At 25.8% G+C, this 18896-nt stretch overlaps 1 protein-coding gene across 5 annotated transcripts; it reads right to left on the bottom strand.

Moving 5' to 3' along the window:
- Positions 1-6424: 6424 nt before the first annotated feature.
- Positions 6425-16541, bottom strand: LOC113873761 (casein kinase 1-like protein 10). 5 transcript variants are annotated; one of them, XM_027512062.1, is made up of 14 exons: positions 15747-16534; positions 15609-15649; positions 14259-14328; positions 12718-12866; positions 12530-12625; positions 9894-9964; positions 8872-8933; positions 8709-8772; positions 8541-8625; positions 8144-8270; positions 7980-8053; positions 7799-7859; positions 7416-7549; positions 6425-7270 (listed from the first exon to the last, which is right to left on the bottom strand). In XM_027512062.1, exons 1-14 carry the CDS (start codon positions 15823-15825, stop codon positions 6992-6994), a joined length of 1392 nt encoding a protein of 463 aa, XP_027367863.1. In that variant the 5' UTR covers positions 15826-16534; the 3' UTR covers positions 6425-6991. The 5 variants fall into 5 exon arrangements, with proteins under 5 accessions (XP_027367863.1, XP_027367867.1, XP_027367866.1 ...); XM_027512065.1 differs by having other exon boundaries at positions 6628-7270; positions 7437-7549; positions 15774-16541; XM_027512064.1 differs by having other exon boundaries at positions 6628-7270; positions 7437-7549; positions 15747-16540.
- Between the last annotated feature and the right edge of the window lie 2355 nt (positions 16542-18896).

The raw sequence follows: 18896 nt of genomic DNA, 5'->3' as shown, positions 1-18896 counted from the left end.
TAAATTTAATGTAATATATATATATATATATATATATATATATAATGACAATAATAATAACTATTAAATTAAAAAAATAATTACAAAATATTTAATTTTATTTGTTTCATTAATTTGTTATTTTAAATTAACAAATAAACATAAAATTAACTACATTATAACATTAATGTAATATAGAAAATATTACTGATATAATAAATTAAAACATATACTTATATATTATATATAAATTGATAAATTAACTAATAATTTAATTAAAACATGTGTAAGTTACAAAAATATATATTATTATATAAATTTATTTATAATTATATTATTTATATTATTTGCTACATGGTCTGATTATATATATATATATATATATATATTATAATAATTATTTTATTTTATTTTCTTATCATTTTTAATAAATTTTTTCTTTCGAATAAAATATAATTTATATTTACGCAATTTCTATTTATTATAAATATAAAAAATTATAACATAATATATTAATATAATAATTAAATAATAATAATAATAAAATTAAAAATATGAAAAATTTATTAAAAAGATTAATATTTTATTTTTAAATTTTAATTCATTCAGTTTTAATCGTACCTTATTCTTCTTCAACTTGTTTAAATATAACAAATATAATAATTTATGATTAAATAAATTTATTTTTTAAATATGTGTAATCGTATATAAATATTTTTAGTTTTGAATATAATATAATTTTTATTTATTATAAATAAAAAATTATAACATAATATATTAATATAATAATTAAATATTAATAATAATAAAATTAAGAATATAAAAAATAAATTTGATATAATATTATTATTTTATTTTTAAATATTAGTTTCTTTAATTTTAATTGCGTTCTAATCTTATTCGAAGACTTTGTTGCTTTTCAGCTTGTTCAAACAAATATAATAATTTATCTTATATTTATATCCAAAGTAACTATAGATAATAATAAAATAAAAATAAAAAATAAGTGCGATAGCAGCTTTGACTCCAATGTATGTAGTTGTGCTAGGTTTATGATTTGTTGTGATGTAGTTAATACAATTAATGAAATTTTTTATTATAAATTTTATACCAATAAAATTGCTTGAAAAAAGATAAAAAAAATAAAATAATTTTGTATAATATTAAAAATTTATAATGATTATTGTTATTGAATAATATTAATAAAAATATAATTATTTTATTATCAAATTAGTTTACATATATTCAAATTTTAATTTGTGTTATTTATAATTATTAAATAATTGTAATAAATTTTATACAATTTTATAAATAATTTTTAAAATATTATTTGAGTATTAATTTTATATTTTTATTTTTCTCAATTTAATTTTATAAAATTATTAAATATTTTAATTATTTTTCATGATAATTCTATTTTGTTTGTATAAAGACATCTTATATTCAATAAATAAAATTACAGTAAACATATAAAAAGTAAATAAATATTGTCATTATAAAAATTGTAGATAAAAAATATTTATATTATAAAATTTATAAATGCAGAAAAATAACATATGAGCATAGAATAAATTATTAAAATTTATATTTCAATTAAAATAACTTATATTTCTAAATTTTTATCTTAATTAAAAAATATGTGATAAAACTTAATGTAAAAATTTAAACTTAATGTACTATATATATATATATATATATATATATATAATGACGACAATAATAACTATTAAATTAAAAAAATAATTATAAAACATTTGATTTTATTTGTTTCATTAATTTGTTATTTTAAATTAACAAATAAACATAAAATTAACTACACTATAACATTAATGTAATATAAAAAATATTACTGATACAATAAATTAAAATACATACTTATATATTACATATAAATTGATAAATTAACTAATAATTTAATGAAAACACCTGCAAGTTACAAAAATATATATTATTATATAATTTATCTATAATTATATTATTTAAATTATTTGCTACATAGTCTGATTATATATATATATATATATATATATATATATATTAATAAGTTTTTTATTTTATTTTGTTATTATTTTTTTTATAAATTTTTACTTTCAAATAAAATATAATTCAGATTTAAGCAATTTCTACTTATTATAAATAAAAAGAAGTATAACATAAGATATTAATATAATAATTAAATAATTAAATAATTAAATTAATAATAATAAATTTAAGAGTATAAAAAATATGTTAATATAATGTTATTATTTTATTTTTAAATTTTATTTCATTTAGTTTTAATTACGTTTTATTCCTATTCAAAGACTTAACTATTCTTTAAATTGTTTAAATATAATAAATATAATAATTTATGATTAAATAAATTTATTATTTAAATATATTTTGATAGTTCTATTTTTAAATTATATAATATATATATATATATATATATTTATTTATTTATACAGGCCGACCTGTCAGACTTAACAAGCTTTATAAACAGTTCAGGCCAGGTTTATTTACTTAAACAGATCTTAAAAAAAGTCTAAGTCTGGTTTGTTTGTTAAAAAGGTCAGGCCAGACCAGGCCATAAGCCCCTGTCAAAAGGCCTGACCTGTTTCCATCCCTACTTGTTACTTGTAGTGTTCTATTTCAATCTCTTGTAAAAAACGGTGATTGAATCCTTTTTTTATTTTTTCAGTTTTCTTTCTTAAATTGGAACGCCTTATTTCTTAAGAGGTGCCCTTTTCTTTGGTATACAAGCGTGTGCCTTTTTCTTTGACTTTTTCTTTCCGTATCTGTGGCTACAATATATATATATATATATATACGTATTATATATATTTTAGTGAAATATTATTTAATATATAATTTAATTATTACTAGGTTAATTACAAACAATTAGATACAAAATCATAAACCAATGCATTCATAGGTTTAATGATTTATTTGGTTTTAAAAATATTATTGTTTTCAAAAATTGACTTTTAGCACTTCAAAGTATGCATATTGACAAGTTTGCTAGAATATATAACATTCCTATAAAAAGTTATTGAAATAAAGAATTTTTAAAATATATTCTTTATCTTAAATAGAATATTATACATACAACTATATTGTCTCACTCATTAATGATATTTGTAATTTTTTAATTAGTATTATTTTCATTAGTACTAACATGTTCTTTAAAAGACACATCAGAAAGTCAAATTTATGATATGTGTTAAACGCTTAGCTAGTATCGTCTACATGCTAATATTATAGATATTAATCATATATAAGTAGTATCATTATATATGATTAATATTTATAATATTTTAATTCTATAATATTATAGAATTAAGAATGATTAATATCTATGTGTCGTTTATATTTGCTGATACTTGTGTCAACAAATGTAGAACAAGATTTTTGTTGGCCACTTTAGATACAATACTTGTGTATTACAATAAATATTAAGAAAAGTATTTATACAATACAATCTTTTATCCAATTTTAGATGTTTGTATGAATGAACATGAAAACTTTAACAATACAGAAGCAAATTTAGAAGAACTTTAGTCTGATTATCATTCTTAATTCTTTAAATTAAATGTGTAATTTTTATTTTGGTTTCTGAAGTATTTAAATTAAGAATATTATTGTAAAATTGTAGTTAGAATATTTAATATTTTGTTTTAAAATTTTAATATAGCATCATTGTAATTTTTTTTTTAAATTATTATTCTTTAGTTGTATCTAGAAAAGTGTGTTTAATGTACTTAGTATATTATATATATATAGAGAGATTAATCTTTGTTGTTGCTATTATTAAATTTTATAATTATTATTTAATTTGTTGAGTGATAAAATTTAGGTTACCTATCACAATTAATTTTTAGTTACATTCAACATATGAAATTCAACATATGCTAAATATTTAATAATTACATTAATAATATTTCATTTCATTTTTGGTTATAGGATTTCAATTTATATCAATTATTAAAAAATTCTAATATTTTAGAAATTATCTATTAAATTACATATACATAATAATAATCTATGACAAATATTTAATAATTACATTCAACAATAATTATTTTAATTATTCTTAACTGAATAATTATGAAAATGATTTGACCTTTCAAATATTAAATTTCTAATTTACTAACATAAATTTTAAATCAATTATTATTAAATAATTATTTCACTAAAAAAAACCTATTATATTGCATTTACATAATAAGAACCTATGATTTTGAATAATTCTTATTTTAACTACTCTAAATTTAACATTACCTACGATCATTTTCAAACATTGAAACTTTTCTTCGAATCTTCCTATTTGAAAACCAAGTTGAAATATATTACAAATTTTAAAATAAAGTCAACTAATAAATATGTTTTCTTATGTATGTAAATATGGAATTATGTTTTTTATTTTTATGATTAACTGTCTATATTTTAATTTTTTAAAATTATTCTTTAAAAATTAAGTCTAAACTAACAAATAAATAAATTTTATAAAAAGTATTATTAATATATTCTTTATAATTTTACTGTCATTTTTTTTTGCTTTTGATATATTATTTTTTAACTAGTGTTTTTACGTCCTTCTTTTGGTTCCTAATGTTTTTAATAATTTATTATTTATTAAAATAATCTACTCAATAACTATGATTGAAATTTGTTTAATATTTACATTAAATAATTATTAATTAATTTCTTCTAAATTTAATATTTATAAATTTTATTTTACCTTTCAAATATTACATTTTTAATTTAATAAAAATTAATTTTGATATCAATTTTATATAAACTTTTCTTTTCTTATAATTACCTACTAAATATTATTTATATAATTTCCTATGAAAATTATTTATTATAATTACTCTAAATGTAACAGTACCTATTATTATTAAAATTTAACCTTTCAAATTTACATTTTTAATTTAATAGCAATTAACATTTAAATCAATTTCTAGTAATTTATTATTTATGAGAAGACTTAAAAATTTACATTCAAAAACTATAAGTTTCAATTATTCTTAATTCTCATTATCGAAATTATTTTACCTTCTTTATTTTACATTTTTAATTTACTAACAGTTAAATTTAATTCATTAATTAAATCTGTAAATTACCTACTAATTAACATGTAACACAAGTACAACCTATCAGAATAATTTTACAATTACATTCAATTACTATTATTTTAATTACAATAAAATTGACAATACCTCACTATAAAAATACTCTAAAATTAACAAAAGTAAAATAATTTACATTAACTATTCTTAAAAATTATAACAAAAATCTATTTAGGACTAATCTCTTAGCAGAACACTTCACCAAATGAGGGAGAACCGGTAATGGTGGAATGATTTGCAGTTTCAACTCAACACCTACAATTATTTTTCATTAACATTTTAAAATCTGAAATCTAGGAAGAAATTTTTTTGATAAAATAATCATTTATAGTACCTTTCCCAATGTCAGAAATAGCCTTTTAATGAACTGAGAAGACAGAAGGAAGCAAAAACACTGCAAGATATGGAAGTTTCTGACATAAGGGGAGAAAAAATGAAGGGAAGAAGGAGAATAGGAAGGGGAAGGAGGGTACCTGTTATGGATCATTTGGATTGCCATGTGTTGCAATTATGTGAGTGCCGCTATTTATGTAATCCCTGATACAGCCTACATATAATCAGATTTAAATATGTGGATAAAGCTTTCTCAAACCGTTCATTTTGAATTTCAAATTTTTCATTAAATATTATTCTTTGTTTGCATATGATATTTTGTCTGATTTGACATATAAGTGAGACGATACTAATATCACATGTAATCATTTTATTTAAAAAATTACAAGTAGTCTATGAGTAAGATGATATTTGCACCATGTACAACATTCTACCTCAAACAAAAAAAATGTTTCAAAACCTCCCTATTTTAATAATTTCTTACTAAAATTGCTCAACTTTGGCGAAAAAATAAATAAATAAATAAATTTAAACAATACATATCACGCTAACATTGTTTATCTTAAAATGTCCAAACCCATCAATGAATACAACTCAATCTACCAATATCAGTTATTGAAGTTTGTCAATAATTTAAAAAATTATAATTTTAAAGTGTAAATAAATAAAAAGTCCTAATATTATGTTTATTTTACACAAGATATTACTAGGCATATTGTATGTTATGTAATCTATTTATAAGAAATAACTATCTATTTTCTTGTCTTAGATATAAGAAACACAGCCATTTTCAGATGAATTAATTGTTAAGGATGGTTAGGATCTAATGACTGTTGATACATGTTTGATAAAGTAGAAAGAATTTGGAAGAGCTACCATTATTGTTGTTGATTATTGTATGAGATTTTATATTTTCCCACCTTTTATTCCTATAAACCCTCTTAATTACTAATAAAGAAAATATTAAGTATGTGAGCATGCGTACAGGCCAACAAAAATAACAAATATCAATTTTTTACCATATATTGCAAATAAAATAAAAGGTCATCTCAATAATATATTGAACCAAAGTTTCATAATTTCCACTTGCAGTGTTGCACAGCAGTCTCTTGTTTTGCTCTTAATCCATAGTAGGAGTTACCCACTATTACTGAGAACAGCTTCATTGCCTCAAAGTACGTAGAGGCAAAATAGGCAAGTCCCAAATGCATAGAAAGGGAGCAAAACTAAAGACAAGTCTCAATTATGCAAGCATGTTAGAGTTTGCAGTTTCTTTTTCCATTACTCCAACAGAAAAATACAGATAATGTATGTATTACAGGTAGCCGTCTCTTCCTAAAGATAGAGACTCTTCATGAGTGGATCCATGCCGAAATAATCATGGAAGAACATCTGAAGGGGTATAAGAGGAGTCTGCCAAAGCTTCATTAAGAAGCTTCAATTAGCTTTTAGCCTTGAATGGACACAACATAGGATGGAAATTTACAAGAGTAAATGAATAAGAGTCGGTGTCTCAAGAAAGTAAAAGGGAATGCAGCCCTTACAAAGTATTCTGATCACAAGTATCCTCATTTCCTTTTTCCTGTACCAATTGACAGGAGCTCAAAACTCCTGAGTGCATCATCACGACCTCCTCTTGTCCCTGCAGCACGGGTAAATGGAGATTTGGACTCAAAACCTGGTTGAATCCTCTGAGTGGTAGATAGACGACCACTGCTTGAGACCAATCTACTGGAACGGCTTTCACTGGGTTCACCAGATGCGCTTGGTCTGCTGCTTGATGTGACAGGCCTTTTTGAGGCACTGCCATTGCGGGAAGAACTGCGAGCCCTATCAGAATCAGGTTGCTGCAAAGATTGAGTGTTAGATAACAAGAAAAGTTTTAGCATTCAACTAGAACCTAAAAGTTGAACCTAAAAACAAGACAAGATATATATATATATATATATATATATATATAAAAGAAAATAATGAGAGGAGGAAGACATTAACCACATCTTTGGAAGATGGCACATCATCTGAAGATCTATGCCTGGAATGATCATTATGCAGACCATGCCCAGAGCCATTCTTTCTTTGAAATGCCTCCACTGCACCTGATAATCTCTCTCGAATCTCTTGTCCAACTAAAATATAAGTATTAGAAGTTAGCTGACGACAGTCTTTATGGTGTATCATGTAAACATTCAAATTATTAAGACAAAAGGAAATAATATTTGTTCTCGAACAGACTGATATGAGAATAAAGCCCATGCATACATAATGAGAATAATAGAACTAAAGGTCAATGAATCCATAAGAAATCAAAACTATCTATTGCATAGCAGTAAATTGCTTAAGAATGAAACAGATTCCAGAGCTTGCCGAGTGTAAACCTGAAGGCCGTTGTAATCTCTCTCCTGATGGTCTTGGGTTTAAGGCTGGTTTATCACTTGGCTGTTGAAAATGCAACAAAAAGTTTACTGAACAAGAACCATTATTGAAGATGCAATTAAACCATATCTTTTGCCTCATCAAAGATGAAGATGAAAGCTATTAGAATTTTGAAGTACTCACTCGAGCCCTAGAATTGGATCCAATTAATGAGTATTTCAATGCAGTCCAATCAAATACATAGTCATACTGACAACCTGCAAAACCCACACATGTTAAGGTACTTTCAAAGCCTTGAAATAACTTTCAACTGAGGAATAATCAAGTTTATGTTTCTACAAGTTAACCTTCTCGAATGAATAGGTCCCGAAAGAGTCTCTTAAGATATGAATAATCAGGTTTATCCTCAAACCGTAATGATCGGCAATAGTGGAAGTAAGATGTGAACTCTGATGGATATGACTTGCATAAAACCTGCCCAGAAATCCACTGTAAATTCTTTGCAACAGATAAAATATGCAATAGAATTAATTGATTAATTTGTTTCTCAGTCAATTGAAATTGAGTACAATATGATGCTGAAAAAAAATATTTTTTTATAGATGCAGAAAAATACTAATGAACAAACAAAATATACTGAGGAAGCCAAACTCAGTAGAAGACCAAACATCATTCTAACACAACCAACTATTCAAATCATCAAACTATTTGCGTCAAAACCAGCTCGCAAGCAAATAATTATACCTCTATTGGAGTTAGCATTTTCTTTTCACTTATCTTCTCATATTTCTGCTTTTTAGTACCAGCTCTCAAGCCTTGCCAAGGGAGGCTAACATAATTTCCATAGCATGTTAGAAAATATAATGACAAAGACCGTTAGAGAAGTAAGAATCTCGGGACATTGCAACGAACCTTCCTCGCAAAAAGTACATTAGCACATAACCAAGTGATTCTAGATCATCTCTTCTGCTTTGTTCTGCAAGAATAACCAAAACAATACACCCATTTTGAATATGAGAATTTTAATTTAAACAATAAAAGCTTATTCGTCAGTATCTGCAATAAATTGCCTAACCAACTCCAAGGTGAGTGTTAACACTAGCATATCGTGCAGTTCCTGTGAGATTCTTGTTTTCCCTGTTGTGAGAAAAGTGGTGTAACCATTTATGAAACAAGAGCAGAGCAATACGTAGGACAATAATTATTTTACTAAGTTAAAGAAATAAAGGAATGCAATTCTAACGTAACTGCCACAAGTTAGAAAAATTCATTCTACCCACTATTGCACATCCATTGGCACATAATATAAGTAAACAAAAAGCTGATGAAAGATGAGGGGAATATAGATAAATGAAAAATTAACATGTATGAAACAATTGGAAACCTTTGTCCCTGCCATTATCCACCCCTCCCTCACCCCTGCCCTAATTGATTAACAAGAACTGGAGATGGAGAAATAACATTTGCCTCTGGTCACACATTCAGTGAATGGAAATTTGGAAAGAGTTAGCAATGAAAAGGCAGAAAGATTTTCATGCATATTCTGGTGGCAGGTGCAGACTCAACTATAGGTTCATAACTAGTAAAACTCGAGCTGCACTGAGTTTATAGCTCAGTTTGGACAAGCTTATCAGTGACTACTTATATAAGGAAAAAATAAGCAAGTAAAATGAATCAAATCCTTCTCATTAAAATTATCTTATGCTCTTCTACTTTTTTAGAAATTCTCTCATTTAACTTCTCAAAATTTGGAGTGCATAAGTTAATTTTAACTTGTTAAAGAAGTTTTATTCATCTTACCTCTTTATTTTCTTCTTCCATTAGTACTTGTCTACAAGTTTACTCAAACTGGGCCTATATTCCTAACAAAATCCAACTCTTTACCTATCCTAAAAACACAACTAACAGTATTCATTGAAGACAAGGTAAAAGACAACCCAAGGAAACAAGAAATAAAGGATAACAAGCACCATAACAGGGAAAGAGTTTAAATCAGTAAACTTCCAAAAGAGAATCAATGGAAAGACAGGGAAAATATGTGCGAGAAACAAAAGAAAACAAGCTGCAGATTTCCATACGAAATCTGAAATTTGGTACCTGTACGGTATATGCTTATGTGTTTGAAGATCACGATACTTTTTTGCAAGGCCATAATCAATGATGTATACCTGTAGTGTACAGAAAATTTTGCAGAAAACTTCAGTTATTGATGTCTTAAACAGAGCTGCTAGCAAAATAAATCTAAGTCAACTTGACATGCCTGTCTATAAACTGATTAAATTCTTAAAAATTAATACCCTTAGGGCCTGTTTAGTAGTCAAGATAATAGCACAAAATAATCACTTATCCTATCCTATTATACATTCAATGCTTGTTTAACAAAATAAGGTAACTTATCCTATTGAGTTATCCTATAAGCACTAGGAGGATAGAATAACTGTTTTGCTTTCCCTTCTTACTCACATTTCATATCCTTTTCATTTTATAAAAAAAAATCATTTAAAAAATATAATTTTAATGCTTTTATATAAATATTATATTAAACTATTTTTAATAGAAAATATTTTTTAGTTGTAGTTTTGAAAAATATAATTTTTATAAAAAGATATTTTACTCGTTTTGTCAAATATAATTTTAATTTTTTTTATAACTTATTTCTGTTTTAATTATAATTTATTACAAAAAAATTTAATTGAAAAAATTAAATTATTATTATTTAATATCAAAATTTTAATATGATTTTTACACAAAATTAATTTTTTAATTTTTAATACTTTTAATATGTTTTTTTTATTGAAAAATCAAATATTTAAATGAAAAATAATTTTTAAAAATGTATATTAATTTTGATAAAATAGTCATTTTGTCATTCAAATATAATTTATATCTTATTCTATTATTTTATTTTTTCTTAAACATTGAACAAAGACATAATGTTATTATCGACTTTATTGTCCTAAATAAACATCAAACATAGAATAAGATATGAGTCTATCTTTTTATCCTAACCTATCTTTATCCAACTCTAACATCCTATTTTTTCTTATCATATCATGTTCACTAAATAGGTCCTTAAAACCAAAGGACTAGGCTTTAGTAAAATACCACTTGAGATGCTACATAGGTGATCTCAGTATTGTGAGAATGCCAAGAAAAACAAAGCATAATATTTGGCAGCAAAATCCAACAAACTTTTCCCTTTTTGTATACATGGGACCTATCTGTGAGTGAGTTTAACAGATGCTTTTATAGGAAGAGCTTTCTAATAAGCTAGTAATAACACCACATATTTGAATAAGTTTTGTACTTTAGTTGACTCCAACTTTGAAAATTTAAACTACATAATAATATTTCAAGTATTTGTAGGCATATCAAACGAGAATAGTAAAAGTGAAGAACACGTCAAAGCTATTAATGTATTCTATTGCTAAATCATTGGTCATTGGTCAAAGCATATATGGTCAGGAAGGGGCACAGGCCAAAACTAACAACTAGCAATACAAATTTGGGTGCAATAGCTGATGGTAGTGATGCACAGAATTTCAAAATACAGTGAAGTAGTAAAAGAAGTAAAGGGAAAAAATTAAACAGTCAAATGTTTTTAAGAGAAAAATGTTATAAAAACCACAAATAAGAGTTAGGTTCAAAGTTCAAGAAATGAATATCAAACTTAGATATACATTTGCATCAGATTTGGATAGAAGAGATGTTTGTAGGTTCAGTGAACACACTGAACAAATAGTTTTGGCCTAAAAGTTGTAGGTATTGGCTGATTGGAGCAACAGTAAAATACTGTCCATTAAGAAAATGATAATGCTAACAAAAGGCTTCAACATTCCTCTCCTTTTTTTCTCTTCTAAACCCCTTTTTAATACTGATGAACACTAGGGCTCAACTTCCAAGCTTGAACCATCTAGCCAACACTCTCTTAACAAATTCGTGGTACATATCCTAAAATCTGCAAACAGTGTTTTGCTGCCATTTAAAATACTCCACATCCAGAAAATAATTCTAGAATGAAAAGGTGTAATTTTTTTGTCTATTACTGATATTGTAATTTACATGATAGCTTGATTTTAGTGTATGTCCACTACAGCACAAACTTCAAAGTTCTATTTTGCTTCCAGATAAATCCACACAATTAAACTAAATCACAAATTATTAAGATACTAATTGAATAGAATGTATAATTAGAAAACAAAAAAAAAAGGATGCAGACTCACTATTTCTGAAGATGGTATATAGAATAATAGAAACACATGACAATATAAAATATAATTTAAATAAACAATCATATGAAAAAGGACATGCAATGCAGATTTATTGGGAATGCAAATGTACTCTAAACAACAAAAATACACCATCTGTTATGGATTCTGAACAGACGAATTTGACTAAGTATAGGAAAAACCACCACGTAATTATGACTACTAAACACTACAGTTCATAAGGAATTTACAAGAACAATAGAAGAGATGAAAAGAGAGAATACACTCCTCCCAAGAGAGAATACCTATCCCTTTATAACAGTATAATCACCTACTCATGCTTACTACACATTGCAGCTCATTCTGCATTTACAACATTCAGGACACTGTATACCCATTGTCCCTCCCAATTTGATCAGATTCTTAAAACAGAACTTCAAGAATACCAATGAGAGAGATAGGTCACACATAAACTCCCAAGCATATAAATCTGAATTTAAATAAACATGGGAAAGCATAATATACCTGGTTTGCCTTGCGACCTAAACCCATTAAAAAATTGTCAGGCTTTATATCACGATGCAGAAAACCTCGGGAGTGCATATACTCAACTCTGTTTATCTAGGTAAAACAGATTGAGGTAAATTAATCAATAAAAATACTTCAGCTATATGTTAAAAGTATGATTTCCTTGAAATTATAGCTATACTTACTAGCTGATCTGCAAGCATCAAAACTGTCTTCAGAGAGAATTTTCTATTGCAAAAATTAAATAAATCTTCAAGACTTGGTCCAAGAAGATCAATAACCATGGCATTGTAGTCACCTTCAACTCCAGACCATTTTAAATGGGGTATTCCAGCTTCAAATAACAATGAACACATTTATCAGATGAGCTCATAAACTATTTTGTTTGATTCAGGAAAGTAAGCATACATATGCATGTTAGGGGTGTGCATGGATTGGATTTTTAAAAAACCAATCTAGATTCATTTAAAATCTATTTATATGGATTGGATTTTGAACCAATCCATTTTAATTTTCTTCAAAACCAGTTTAAATTTAGTTTTAAAATTTGGATTTGATTTAAAATCGGTTTTAAATCGGAAATATACTATAAATATTTTTTATATTGTTATTAAATTATTATGTTAAAAAATATTAAAATTTTATAATAACTAATATAAAATTATATTTACATATATTTTAATCTATTGATAATATAATTTTTCTTATTTTTATATTTTATTAAATTAATATATATTTATATATATTCTTCGTTTTATCATTTGTCCACCACACAACTTAATTATATGGATTAAATTTTAAACTATTGTATTTTATTTTTTTAATCAATTTAAAAGTAGTTTTAAAATTTAAATTTAGTTTAAAATTGATTTTAAATTTAGTTTTTGTTAAAACTAATTTTAAATTTAGTTTTTGTTAAAACTAATTTTAAATTTAGTTCATATTAATTTAGCTTTAAATCCAGTTTAAAATTACATTTTATATAATTTTTATTTTTGAAATAAGTATTATACTTTAATAATTTTATAAAATTTTATTTTATAGTTTTAAAAATACAAACAAGTTTACGTGTATATTTAATAAATTATATTTAAAATGATTGAATTTGTATTATTTTAAATACATATTATTTATGATTATAAAATTAAATTACAGTAATTTTTAAATTATTATTTAAAATAGTTTGATTATATTACACGTAGTTTATTATATTTAAAAGACTTTGAATAGCATAATTAAAATTTGACTTTAACTATGCAGGTTTTATAAAAAGTTTAAAGGTGATATGAATAAGGTTATTAACCCCGAACATGTGGTTTTTGTTGTTTTAAGCCCAACATGACGTGGATTAATTATGTAAATTAAGGCAAAAAAAATCAACGTGAAATTGTCAATTATTTTCAATTCCTCAAGCTAGAAGTAAAATTCTACGCCGAGAATGAGATTAGGACCCGTTGAAAAGATAACGTAGAGGAGAGACTAAAACCGGTTTTAATAGAACTAAATCCAGTTTTATAAAATAAAATCTAAATTATGTTCAGACCAAAAATAAAGTGGCCTGGGTATCTCATTTTTTTTTTAAATCTGGATTTTTTAATCCACTTTAGTTTAGGTAATAGATTGGATCTCTGTATCTGGATTTTTTGCCCACCCTTAATGCATGTCTTGGCTGCATAAATAGAAATTGAAAAAGTATAAATTAGGAAGGGATAAAAAAAATACTTACTTCCTCCTTGAAGAAGCATATACAATTTGGATTCATAGAGAAGTTGAGGATGCTTGGTCTTCACAGATTCCTGACGAGAGCCAATGAAAATACAGGGAAAAGTATTGGCACTAGTATAATGAAATGACTAGGTAACAAATTGTCACAAAACTAGAATGACTGAGTACACAGTCAACCACGTGTATTAAGTTATGCTCTCAAAACAAAAGTCTAAGGAGTCACTAACAATAACAATCATAAAGTACAAAGCCAATATTTGCATTAAGGATAGCAACCCAACTTTGACAGTTGAGACAATGTCATAGCATGCCTAATATAAGTGTATCAATCTTGAACCAAGGAACAGCATGCCAAATAACATAAAAACCCTTTCCCTGACAAAGTAAAGATCATTATTCAACATTTTTTACTTTTCATAGACCTGAAGGGCAAGCCACAGTTCTGATGGGAAGTGAATACTTACGTGGCAAATACATATTGAGAAAAGGGGGCCAACTCCAAAAAGAAATACAAAATATTTCAGAAACTAACTATCAAGAAGCTTAAACTTTTATGTTAAGAGTGAAGAAACGTGAATGGTTATACATTACACCTCTAACACACCCCTTCAAAGCAGAGATCTTTATGCTTGGAGCACGGATAATGCACAGGCACACCAACGTTGCACTGATATTTAACTTTTTATCAAGAGAATGAGAACAGAAAGGATTGAACTCTAGACCAATTGGTCAGAGAAGCTCAGTACCTTGTCATTAACCAACTATTCCAAATGCTTAAGCTATTGAGTGAAGACACCCAAATGGTGTTATATCACATCTCAAACAAAATATATTCCAATGATCACAACATCCAATGCTCGAGGACCACCCTTATAAAAATAGAACAAACTATAATATAAGCTTTATGCCTAGACCATATAAAATAGAATATAATTACATTTACCAATAGTGTCTGATCATAAGCCTACTAAGGCATACCACAGTTTAATTCCATATATATCTATATGGAATTTTCACCATTGTCAGATGTAATCTGCCACTCCGCTTTTAAGTTTTTCAACAAACAAAATCTCCCACTCTATAGTTATCATCTAAATCAACTTCTTCAGATGTATCTGCTCAGAAAGAAAGTGTACAGATCTGCATATATTTCCCTAACTAAAGGAATCAGTATGCAAAAGCATAGCAGCTAACACAGCCTAGGTGACATGGGTGATGTTAACAGAAATATAAAACAAGAAGATACCAATCACTTAACTTCCACAACAGCACAATGCATCTATCAACCATGGAAAAAACAAAAACAAAATAACAGAAATGCCAAAGCATGCAGCATAAAGAGTCCACTCACAAGCTTAACAGCCACTTCCTCTCCACTTTGCAAATTAACACCTGAAACAAACAAAAGAACCAGAAAAAGCCACAAGAGGTGAATTCCAAAATATACAAAGCACAAACAATGCTAGAGAGTCTTTGATTAAGTGCCCACCCAAATAAAGCTCGCCAAAAGATCCACTCCCAATCTTCCTCCCAAGCTTGAACTTTCCACCAATTACATGATCCATCATCACAAACCCAATCAAACATACATACACCCAAAAATCAACCCCTTGTCCCTTACCAAATTACAAACCACTCAACCAAATACAAAATTGGTTTTAAAAAATTAAAAATTAAAAATTTCTTTTTTTGGATATTTCACTTCAGATCCATCAACCCGATGCCGTATTGAATCACGAAGAAATTTAGGCTTTCTACTCCCAATACAAAAAAAAAAAAAAAAATACAAAAAGAAAAAAAAAGAAAAAGAAATTATTTATAATAATAAGAATAATCAAGAGAGAGAGAGAGAGAGAGAAACGCGAAAACGATGAAGCCGGGAAAGGATCTAATGCTTGCGATGTTCGCGCAAAGAGAAGATATGACTGTCGATTTTGGAGTGACCCTTTGGATCTGTGAGTGGAAAAGGAGAGAGTGAGTGAGTTTTCTCACCAAAATTTGAGATTCTTGGAAACAAAATGCATGAAAAAGTGGATGATTGTGAAGCTGATGTATGGTAACCAAAAAAAAGAAGTTATACAATAATTGTTATTAACTTATTATTATCAAAACAATAAATTAAAAAAAAGTACTCAATGCATAGATCAATTAGCGAGATTAGCATATTAGTAATCTTAGTAAAAATATAATATTAAAGATTTAAGATTGATTATTTATCGAATACTTTGGTTTGACATATCGCATAAAGATAATGCTTTCTCTGTCTATCAATGAATAAATGGTATGCACGAGTCCTCCTTCAATGATTCTTTGTCGGGACAGTATATCATTGCCTATTATATTTTTTTAGATTAATTGAATCTTATGTGTAATTTAACTTTATTAATTTAACACAGCAATATCTGACTTTATCTAGATAACAAAACAAAGACAAAATAACTATTTTTTGACGTGTTCTTTTCGAGGGCATTACTTTTTAGTTATGTTAAACAGATTATAAGGATTTGTTTGTCTTGTATTAGAATTTTTTTATACATATAAGTCAAGGAGTCTTCTCTACATTATTAATCTATTTTTCATGTAAAATTTATGGTTTTAATTGATTTAGATGTATACTTTATTTTTTCGAGGGCATTACTTTAGAAACATTATTTCTTCAATTGTTTTTTTTTAATTTTTAAAAGGATGTAAAATATATAATATTGTAGATTCACTTGATTTTTTTCAAGGAATTTATGTTTGGATGTAAAGTAAAATAGATAGGAAAGAAATAAAGGAGAAAGAAATATAAATATGAGAAATAAAGTGAAAAAATATTTGATATTTGGATGGATTGAAATAAGAGAAAAGAAAATAATAAAAACAAATTACTTGTTTGAACAAGTATACAAAATTGTGAAAAAATAATTGAGTTGCATTAAAAATATTCATTAATGCCATCTGACACCAAACTTGATCGAGGTTCAAACAATGCTTAAGAGCAACAAAATAATTTCATAGCAAATTATTGATTTAAAAACTTTAACTAAATGAGGAGATTGATTATTCTACAAAAATAAATAGGCTACAAGAAAAAGATTTATTTCCTTCAATATATCTTACTCTTAATAAATTGGACAAAATATTCAATCAACAAATACAAAATTCTCAAGATCTTGCTACTGATCTTATGCAAAAAAGACTGTCTCATTGTAGAGTTGAATCTTAAAACATTGTCTTCTATGTTTTCTCAACTTGATAATTCAATTAGTAAAGACTACTTATTTATTTGATTGTAAATTATACGAAAGTTAGTTTTAAAATACAAGTTTTGTGTTAAAGCAGTAGAGTTAGTGAGTTACATATAGTTAATGTCATGTTTGCATAACATTCTGAAGTAAATTATTACACTCTATTTTAACAACTTTTTATGTTTTCTAATTTGTACTTGTTCGATTTCTTAGAAATACATTGATCTCTCTTCTCACTTACTATTATGACCAACATTTTTGTATATTATTAAAAATGACAAATCATGATGAGGATTACATTAATTTGAATGATGAAGTAAATTTGAATTTGACTTTTATTAACAATAATGATGATCAGAACATTGTGAAAAATATATCATTGTAATTGATAATTGTGTGAAGAACATTGAAGTTAGTAATGATATTGAAGATAAGGTTTACAAAAAATTAAATGAGTTGACAATTAAAGATATATTTAGTCTTGAATTTGCATGAGTTTAAATTATGTGAATTTCATTAGAATTATGCAAAATATCATGGATTTGTTACTAGAAAGAATGATAATGATCATGATTCTAGAGGCAAAATTATCATGCGACAATTGGTTTGCAATAAAGAGGACTTGAAGGATAAAAAAAAAAAGAAACTCGAGAGAGTGGGTTGAGTTAGAGTATACAAGCCTACGACTCGAACCAATTGCAAAGCCAAGTTTCAAGATCATGTAAATTATAAGACTTCAACGTGAAAAGTTGTGATTTTTGAAGAATCTCACAAACATAAATTAACTCTTGTACATTATGCCCACTTGCTGCCTAGAAACTATGCATTTGGTGATGCAGATAAGATGTAAGTTGATAGTTTGCATTTATATAGAGTGAGAATAAATCATATTATGGGTTTAATGTTAAGTAAAAAAAGGTGAACACCCTAATTTTATTTTTACAAAGAAGAATTTATATAATCACTTATATAAGCAAAAACACACTACACTAAAATAGAAAATGAAGATGTTTTTCTTTTGCTAAAGAAAAATCAATATAATATTTTAACATTCAAGATAGGTTAGTAAAAACCAATCATTTATATAAATGTAACACTTCTCTCATAATCTTATAGTAGATACTCAATCACAAGTATTATTCTCATTGATTATTTTTTCTTAATTTTTCACAATTTTATGTTAAAGAATCAAAATAATAGTAATACTTATATATTTTTTTTTATTGAATAGCATAATTAAACATTAACCATAGATTTTGAACTAGTTAAAATACTTTAAAAATTCAAAATCATTTCAAAGATAGATTCACACACTTGTATATATTGATGTCAGACTTTACATTTCACTATCACTAATATATCACCACTATTTTCATATTTCTAACCACTAGCATGTATGGTTACGCATA

This window comes from Abrus precatorius, unplaced genomic scaffold, assembly GCF_003935025.1.
Source record: "Abrus precatorius isolate BTA unplaced genomic scaffold, Abrus_2018 Scaffold7, whole genome shotgun sequence".
Classification (NCBI taxonomy): Eukaryota; Viridiplantae; Streptophyta; class Magnoliopsida; order Fabales; family Fabaceae; genus Abrus; species Abrus precatorius.
The sequence above is the reverse complement of the archived record's forward strand: the minus strand, read 5'-3'. Positions and strand labels throughout refer to the sequence as shown.

Bases quoted from the DNA above. Each gene is read 5' to 3' on its own strand.
- LOC113873761 (XM_027512062.1), bottom strand. From the start codon at position 15,825: ATGATGGATCATGTAATTGGTGGAAAGTTCAAGCTTGGGAGGAAGATT. The intron at 8,773-8,871 runs GTTAGGCAATTT...TTATTCTTGCAG, and splicing joins TAACACTCACCTTGGAGTTG to AACAAAGCAGAAGAGATGAT. The intron at 8,271-8,540 runs GTATAATTATTT...ATTTCTGGGCAG, and splicing joins AAATGCTAACTCCAATAGAG to GTTTTATGCAAGTCATATCC.